General features: G+C 43.4%; 1 protein-coding gene and 1 long non-coding RNA gene across 2 annotated transcripts; both read left to right on the top strand.

The window, feature by feature from the left end:
- Nucleotides 1-213: 213 nt before the first annotated feature.
- On the top strand, nt 214-3,709 carry LOC127142178 (uncharacterized). The gene is made up of 3 exons (XR_007812659.1): nt 214-237; nt 1,085-1,131; nt 1,245-3,709. It is a non-coding gene; the product is annotated as an uncharacterized LOC127142178 (long non-coding RNA).
- A 661-nt stretch (nt 3,710-4,370) lies between these two features.
- LOC127142177 (NACHT, LRR and PYD domains-containing protein 3-like) lies at nt 4,371-8,477 on the top strand (the record flags this gene model as incomplete). The annotated part of the gene is made up of 6 exons (XM_051069365.1): nt 4,371-4,511; nt 5,181-5,431; nt 5,664-5,720; nt 6,222-8,013; nt 8,136-8,309; nt 8,396-8,477. Coding segments are annotated over exons 2-6 (2,349 nt in total), but the record flags the coding sequence as incomplete, so codon positions are not given.
- Between the last annotated feature and the right edge of the window lie 291 nt (nt 8,478-8,768).

Below are 8,768 nucleotides of genomic sequence, written 5' to 3'. Positions count from 1 at the left end.
CTAAATTTGTCTCAGTATATTTTACCTTTGCCTCATTACCATGTTGGCTTTACCTCTTGCAGCCTGTCAGGCTGTCTGATCACAGAGGAAGGCTGTTCTTCTCTGGTCTCGGCTCTGAGTCTCAATCCCTCCCATCTGAGAGAGCTGGACCTGAGCTACAATCATCCAGGAGACTCAGGAATGAAGCTGCTGTCTGCTGGTCTGAAGGATCCAGGACTGGAGACTGGACACTCTCAGGTATGGAGAGGCCTGCTGCAGCCACAGACAATGTTTGATAGAGGATGAAAAGCTGGAAACATTTTCTCTGTCACAGCTGATGACAGAACTCTACACAAGAGCTTTCACTTCAACAACAATAAAGGTTTTCTTCTAATTATAATTTCAGTCTCTCATTATGACTCACTGTGTCATATTGAGGAGAAAAGATGTCACAGTGATTAAATCAGCTGTTGTCAGCTGTATTCTGTGACCTGAGCAGGAATTTCAGCTGCAGCTGGTTTAACTGCTCCTGAACCAACAGAGACTCTTTGAGATATTAGACTGATTTCACCACAACAATCCCAAAGACTTTAGGGAGACAAGTTCAGTGTTGACACACCAAGAATAACAGACCAACAACAACACCATCAACACTGTTCAGAAACATTCATCTCCCAGTGTCTCCAACCAAGGAGGAAATAAAAGAGAAAAAAAGACAAAAATTATGAGGTTTAACCCCTTATCGTCCCTCACCTCTCTCAGATTCTTGTAATGATCAGATCTTTTGTTGTATATAGGAGATAGTAAATCACATCAGACAAATGTCACAACAAATAAGACGAAGCCACAAAATCACAACTTAATGAAAACTATACAGTAGCTGCAGGTTCACTAGACTTCCTCTGTACACAGGACAACATCTGAACCTCAGCTTTGTTTCCACTTTTTAATTCTGAGATCAGTCAATAAACATTATAGAGAGAGAAAACACACACGCATCCAAAACGAGTCCAAAACCGATATCAAATGTGTATGAGAGCCATGTAATGTCCATGTTGTCATGCTGAAAGAGAATGTGCTGGTCTGACCCCCCTCCTTCTTTCAGGGTGGAGCCTGGTGGAGTCCGATGGTTGACACCAGGTCTGAGGAAGTGTAAGTGTGTTTTTTATTTGATTGATGAAAACAAAGCAGCTTCAAACTGTCAATCAATGATCAGATGATCGATCAATAACTGCAGCTGTGTTGTGTCTTGTTCTCTCCATCAGATTCCTGTCGACTCACAATCGACACAAACACAGTGAACAGAAAACTCAAACTGTCTGACAACAACAGGAAGGTGACAGGAGTGAAGGAGGATCAGTTATATCCTGATCATCCAGACAGATTTGACTTCCAGCCTCAGCTGCTGTGTAGAACTGGTCTGACTGGTCGCTGTTACTGGGAGGTCGAGTGGAGAGGAGGAGTTGAAATATCAGTGAGTTACAGAGGAATCAGAAGGAAAGGAGGCAGAGACTGTTTGTTTGGATGTAACGATCAGTCCTGGAGTCTGTACTGTTCTGATGATGGTTACTCTGTCTGGCACAATAAGATATGGACAGATCTCCCCTCCTCCTCCTCCTCCTCCTCCTCCTCCTCCGTCTCTAACAGAGTAGCAGTGTATGTGGACTGTCCTGCTGGCTCTCTGTCCTTCTACAGAGTCTCCTCTGACTCTCTGATCCACCTCCACACCTTCAACACCACATTCACTCAACCTCTTTATCGTGGGTTCTTCATCTGGCCTGGTTCCTCAGTGTCTCTGTGTTGAGTGTAGCAGAGAGAGTCTCCTCCTGTTAGAGATCAGTCCAGTCCAGGATCACAGCAGCTGATGTTATTTAGTACCAACCTGATCTCTGGCTGGTTTTAACTGCAGAGTGTAAACCCAACATGTTTTTGTTGTCGACCACTTTATCTGTTCAGTGCTGTTTTGATGTGTCTTTCACTGGAGGAGGAGGCACCACTTATCATCCACTTACAGAGCAGTCTTGAGATCAGGCAGTTTCACACCACAACTCATTTGACCTCAAAGACTCTCAAGATGTTAACAACCCCAGTGTAAACCCCTAGTCTCCCCACCAGTCAATTAGAACTGTAGAACCTTTCAGATGAGAGGTGGAATGTCTTCAAGAACCTCGAGAACGTCCAGCTGCCTTCATATAAAACTGAGAACGTGACACTTACTGTTCATGAAATGAAAAGTATTAAAGGTTTTCTGTGTGGAGTTTGCATGTTCTCCCAGTGCCTGTGTGGGTTCTCTCTGGGTACTCCGGCTTCCTCCCACTGTCCAAAGACATGCAGGACTCATGGGGGTTTTACTATCCAGTCTACATGTGTCTTGTGGACTTGGAGAAGACCTATGACCATGTTCTACAAGGGACCTTGTAGGGGGTACCAGGGCTGCTTGTGATATTCATGGACAGGATGTCAAGGTGAAGCCAAGCCAACCCTAACCTATAGTCCTGAGCTCTGGGGAGTGACCAAAGATGAGATCATGGATACCAGAAGTGGTAGTTTCCTCCACAGGGTGCCTGGGCTTCGCTTTAGAGATAGAATGATGAGTTTGGACAAGGAGAGAGCTCAGAGTAGAGATGCTATATTGTATCTAAAGGAGCCAGTTGAGGTGGTTCGTGCATCTGATCAGGATGCCTCCAGGGTGCCTTCCTTCAGAGGATTTCCAGACACCCAATTGAGAGGAGACCCAAGACAGACCCAGAACTCGCTGGAGAGATTACATATCCCATCTGACCTGGGACCTCAGGATCCCTCAGGAGGAGCTGGAAAATGTTGCTGGGGAGATGGAAGTCTGGAATAGTTTGTTTAGCCTGCTGCCACTGTGACCTGACCCCAGATAAGATGGACGGATGGGTTTAGGCAAAACCTAATAAATTATCTTCATTTTTATAAGTTTGTTGTCGTGAAATTCTGAGTTTTCTCATTAAGAATGTTTACAGTGTTTGTTTAAAGAACACACACACCACAGAAGTCAGTGAAACAAAGTGCAAAAGTCTCATCCTGCAGAAACTTTATAACATCAGATTTCCATCATGAAATATAAACACACACAGACATCTTTGTTCTAATGCTACATCTTCCCTCTCATCGTCCCCTTTCAAAATAAAACAATTATTATCTCTGTTCTGCAAAAACTCTAAAGACACAGAAAAAATAGATTTACACCTGAAATCAGAGCCAGAAGAGGAGGAACAGAGTTTGTGCTTTCAGTGCAGTAAAGACAATTAGAGTTCAGTTAGTATTCAGTCAGTGCCCTGGTTCAGTCTGTTCATGTGTATATATACTGTATGTAAAACATCTGCATTCTGCATCAAACCACAGTTAAAGGAGAACTCTGGTGTTTGGCTGATCTGGGAGGATTTTAATGGATCAGGTTGTTGTGGGTTTTAGTATCTGAGGATCAGGTCACATCGAATCCATTCTCCAGTTCAAACTGAGAAAATAAAGAGATTAAAAACTAAATCAAAGCTCAAACTCTGGTGTGTGTGTGGGAGCTGTGGCTACCGGTGGACTCCTTTCTGTGAAAGGAGGGTGTGGATTGATTAACTTTGACTTACCTGTGTTGGCTTTGCACTAGTGTGTGCTGATTGTAGTTTATCCTGGTCCCTTGGTTATTTTCTTCCGTTTGAGCACCAGTGTCTTTCATTTGTGAATAAACTCAATTTTTTTGGTTACACATTGATTCCGTCTTTGTTTGCTCTGTGTCCAGTTAACTTGAACTTTGACTTTTCCACCGCTGCAGCCTGAGCCAGCTGAAGACAGAGAGAGAGAGAGGGCAGAGGACTGACTTTACCAACTGTAAATGTAAAATGGATTCACCTCAGTGGCAGAGAGAATAGGGGTTTTTCTCTCTAAGTTCCCCAGTTAATGCAAATTCAAAACTTCCTCCATGTTCAACTGTTGTCCACTGTAATGGACTTTTCTTCACTTTCTCCTCTCGAACTGAAAAATATAAAACAGGTCCAAGAGAAAAATCAGGGCTCAGAGAGAATGGAAGGTTTTACCTGTAGAATTCAGAGACAAAACAGAAATAAGATGAACATTTATAAATGACAGATGAGTCACTGCATGTTGGCAACACATAGACATTAACTGTACAGGCTGAGGTACATGTCCCCACCTGTCATTAGAAACATCTGGCTCCATCTGGTGGAAGTAAAAGTGAACTGCAACAGGAAGAGTTTTAAAAAGGTAAATCTGGAAAATAATTCCATGTGTGTCTAACAGGTCAGATGGTGTCCAGAGCAGGAGACTCATCAACAGTCTGATATCACAAACTACAATCAATTCAATAAGCCACAACCATCCTGTAAAATCTCATCTTACTGTGAAAATCTGCTCCTGGTCCAGCCCTTCCTACCTGACCTGCCTCCATCACAGGTGGAGCCTGAGTCAGTCCAGGAAACAGCTCACCTGTGTCACACCTTTTCTCTGCAGGTGTGGAGAGTTTTCTTCTTCAGCTCTTTGGACTGTTTGAATCAAGTGTAAGTTTCGTTGTTTTATACGTTCAGTTTGTCTTTAGTTGCTTCAGTCTTTGTTTCTGTCTGGATCATGTTTGTTACAGTGGTTTGGTTCTTATTCCATCATCATCAATGAAGAGTCAAAGTCCTTCACAGTTAATGGAGATATTAGTTCCATTACAGCTCAGCTGATCAATAATCTATAATAATGAAAACATTCAAACAGCAGCAGAGTGTTTGTGAATTCACACTAGGAGTCATGAGGAGGTTTAATGTCTTAATCACATGTCAGCATCTGAAGTTTAGTCTGACTGAGACTCAGTCCGACCAGTCAGACTGCATATTTTTATAGTGAGGAGATGGCATTCCTTTTCGACTCAAACAGAGCTGCAGAGTGATGAAGTTCATGTGAAAAGCTGAGTAAGTGGAGCTGTTGATTGGTTTGATTCAGTTTCCATCCTGAAAAACAGCAGCTTCACACTTTTCTGTTCCACATTTGTTTTCTATGTGTTTTGTGCAGATGAATGATTTGTGTTTCCTCTCCAGGTGAAGGTAGAAAGTGTGTCCATCCGAAATATTAGATCTAAATATTCCAAAAGAAACAACAGAGAAGCGAGAAAAGTGTTGAAAACCTAAATGAATACGTGAGACATTCTTTGGTGAGTTGAAAATGTCCTCTGATGTTTTTCATAGACCAAAGATGGAGACGTCTGTGAAGCTGCAGCTGCTGGGAACTTTGGAGGATTTGGGAGATGTAGAACTGGAACGGTTCCAATGGTTCCTGCAGGATCAGGAGTTACTGGATGGTTTCCAAGCCATTAAAAAGTTCAAACTGGAGAATGCAAACAGACTGAGAACAGTGGATGTGATGGTCGAGACTTACACGACTGAAAATGTTATGAAGGTGGCAGAGTTGGTTTTAAAGAAGATGAAAGAGTATGGAGGTCAGTCATGGGAAGAGAAAGGATAAAATACTAGACAATCCACAGAAACAGCAGTTTCAAATATATTTAAAAACATCTGAAATGTATTTAAAGCTCAAGCTGCATCAGTTTCACTTTACGTTTATTAAACATCTTGGCATCTCACCATGTGAGACAGTTTGATTTTCTATATATCTTCTTTTTAAATCAAGTGACAACAGAAAATAACTGAAGATTTGCTTTCCCCAAACAGGAAAACAATCATCAGCTGTTCCTGAGGATCCATCAGCTCGTGCAGCTGCTGCAGCAGGTAGAGTACAGATCAACAGGTTTTCTGAAGGAACATCAGTGAGGTAGAGAAAACACAAGCTGCTACAGCTGATCAATCATAGTCCTGGTTTCTCTGTACACCACCTACAGCTGAGCTACTCTGATGGGCTCTATAGCCGAGTTTAACTTTAATGAACTTTGAGTTTGGTAATGAGTCATCAGAGCTGGGGGTCCAAAGAAGAGGAAGCTGTTGTAGCTTATTATCTCATCTAGTTTTACTGAAGCTTCTCCGTCAGAGAATAAACTGCTTTTAACACTTGAAGCTAATGAACGATCAGGTTGTCAAACTGACCATTAGTCATTAGCTTAAAGAGCTTTGTTTTACCTCTACATGCCAGGAGTGTGAACACAACAGTAGAGAGAGTCAGAGAGTAATATTGTTACTATAACACCAAGAGTTTAGAACAAAACTGAATCATGAGGTTGTGTGGATTGTTTTCACTGTGGATTGTCATCATATTATCTGTTCTTTATCCTTCAGCTGCTCTTAACAAATGCCAGCCTAAACTCAAGTCAAAGCTGAAGAAGAAGTTCCAGTGTGTGTTTGAGGGCATCACTAAAACAGGAAACCAAACCCTTCTGAATCAGATCTACACAGAGCTCTACATCACAGAGGGAGGGACTGGAGAGGTCAATGATGAACATGAGGTCAGACAGATTGAAACAGCATCCAGGAAACCAGACAGACCAGAAACAACCATCAGACAAGAAGACCTCTTTAAAGCCTCACCTGGAAGAGATGAACCAATCAGAACAGTGATGACAAAGGGAGTGGCTGGCATTGGGAAAACAGTCTTAACACAGAAGTTCACTCTGGACTGGGCTGAAGACAAAGCCAACCAGGACATACACTTCACATTTCCATTCACTTTCAGAGAGCTGAATGTGCTGAAAGAGAAAAAGTTCAGCTTGGTGGAACTTGTTCATCACTTCTTTATTGAAACCAAAGAAGCAGAAATCTGGTTTGAAGAGTTCCAGGTTGTGTTCATCTTTGACGGTCTGGATGAGTATCGACTTCCTCTGGACTTCCACAACACTGAGATCCTGACTGATGTTACAGAGTCCACCTCAGTGGACGTGCTGCTGACAAACCTCATCAGGGGGAAACTGCTTCCCTCTGCTCGCCTCTGGATAACCACACGACCTGCAGCAGCCAATCAGATCCCTCCTGAGTGTGTTGACATGGTGACAGAGGTCAGAGGGTTCACTGACCCACAGAAGGAGGAGTACTTCAGGAAGAGGTTCAGAGATGAGGATCAGGCCAGCAGGATCATCTCCCACATCGAGACCTCACGAAGCCTCCACATCATGTGCCACATCCCAGTCTTCTGCTGGATCACTGCTACAGTTCTGGAGGATGTGTTGAAAACCAGAGAGGGAGGAGAGCTGCCCAAGACCCTGACTGAGATGTACATCCACTTCCTGGTGGTTCAGTCCAAACTAAAGAACATCAAGTATGATGGACGAGCTGGGACAGATCCACACTGGAGTCCAGAGACCAAGAAGATGATTGAGTCTCTGGGAAAACTGGCTTTTGAGCAGCTGCAGAAAGAAAACCTGATCTTCTATGAATCAGACCTGACAGAGTGTGGCATTGATATCAGAGCAGCCTCAGTGTACTCAGGAGTGTTCACACAGATCTTTAAAGAGGAGAGAGGACTGTACCAGGACAAGGTGTTCTGCTTCGTCCATCTGAGTGTTCAGGAGTTTCTGGCTGCTCTTCATGTCCATCTGGCCTTCATCAACTCTGGAGTCAATCTGCTGTCAGAAGAGAAATCAACCTCCCTGTTGTCTAAACTGTTGAAAGAAAAATCAAAACATTTCTACCAGAGTGCTGTGGACAAGGCCTTACAGAGTCCAAATGGACACCTGGACCTGTTCCTCCGCTTCCTCCTGGGTCTTTCACTGCAGACCAATCAGATTCTCCTACGAGGTCTGCTGACTCAGACAGGAAGTGGCTCAGAGACCAATCAGGAAACAGTCCAGTACATCAAGAAGAAGGTTGAAGAGACTCCCTCTGCAGAGAAAAGCATCAACCTGTTCCACTGTCTGAATGAACTGAATGATCGTTCTCTAGTGGAGGAGATCCAACAGTCCCTGAGTTCAGGACGTCTCTCCACAGATAAACTGTCTCCTGCTCAATGGTCAGTTCTGGTCTTCATCTTACTGTCCTCAGAAAAAGATCTGGATGTGTTTGACCTGAAGAAATACTCTGCTTCAGAGGAGGCTCTTCTGAGGCTGCTGCCAGTGGTCAAAGCCTCTAACAAAGCTCTGTAAGTACAAACAGAACATGTAGAGTTAGATTTATTATCAGAATTTAAAGACACTGCTGTCTTTTCAACAGGAGAGAAATTTATTTCCTTTCTTCTTTAATTCCTTATCATCATCTCTTCAGACTGAGTGACTGTAACCTCTCAGAGAGAAGCTGTGAAGCTCTGTCCTCAGTCCTCAGCTCCCAGTCCTCTAGTCTGAGAGATCTGGACCTGAGTAACAACAATCTGCAGGATTCAGGAGTGAAGATGTTGTCTGTTGGACTGAAGAGTCCACACTGTTCACTGGAGACTCTCAGGTCAAGATGTTGATCAGTATATTCCTAAATTTGTCTCAGTATATTTTACCTTTGCCTTTTTACCATGTTGCCTTTACCTCTTGCAGCCTGTCAGGCTGTCTGATCACAGAGGAAGGCTGTTCTTCTCTGGTCTCGGCTCTGAGTCTCAATCCCCTCCCATCTGAGAGAGCTGGACCTGAGCTAACAATCATCCAGGAGACTCAGGAATGAAGCTGCTGTCTGCTGGTCTGAAGGATCCAGACTGGAGACTGGACACTCTCAGGTATGGAGAGGCCTGCTGCAGCCACAGACAATGTTTGATAGAGGATGAAAAGCTGGAAACATTTTACTCTGTCACAGCTGATGACAGAACTCTACACAAGAGCTTTCACTTCAACAACAATAAAGGTTTTCTTCTAATTATAATTTCAGTCTCTCATTATGACTCACTGTGTCATATTGAGGAGAAAAGATGTCACA

Source organism: Lates calcarifer, unplaced genomic scaffold, assembly GCF_001640805.2.
Source record: "Lates calcarifer isolate ASB-BC8 unplaced genomic scaffold, TLL_Latcal_v3 _unitig_852_quiver_3107, whole genome shotgun sequence".
NCBI classification, from domain to species: Eukaryota; Metazoa; Chordata; class Actinopteri; family Centropomidae; genus Lates; species Lates calcarifer.
Note: the sequence above shows the minus strand (reverse complement) of the source record. Positions and strands in the feature narration are given on the sequence as shown.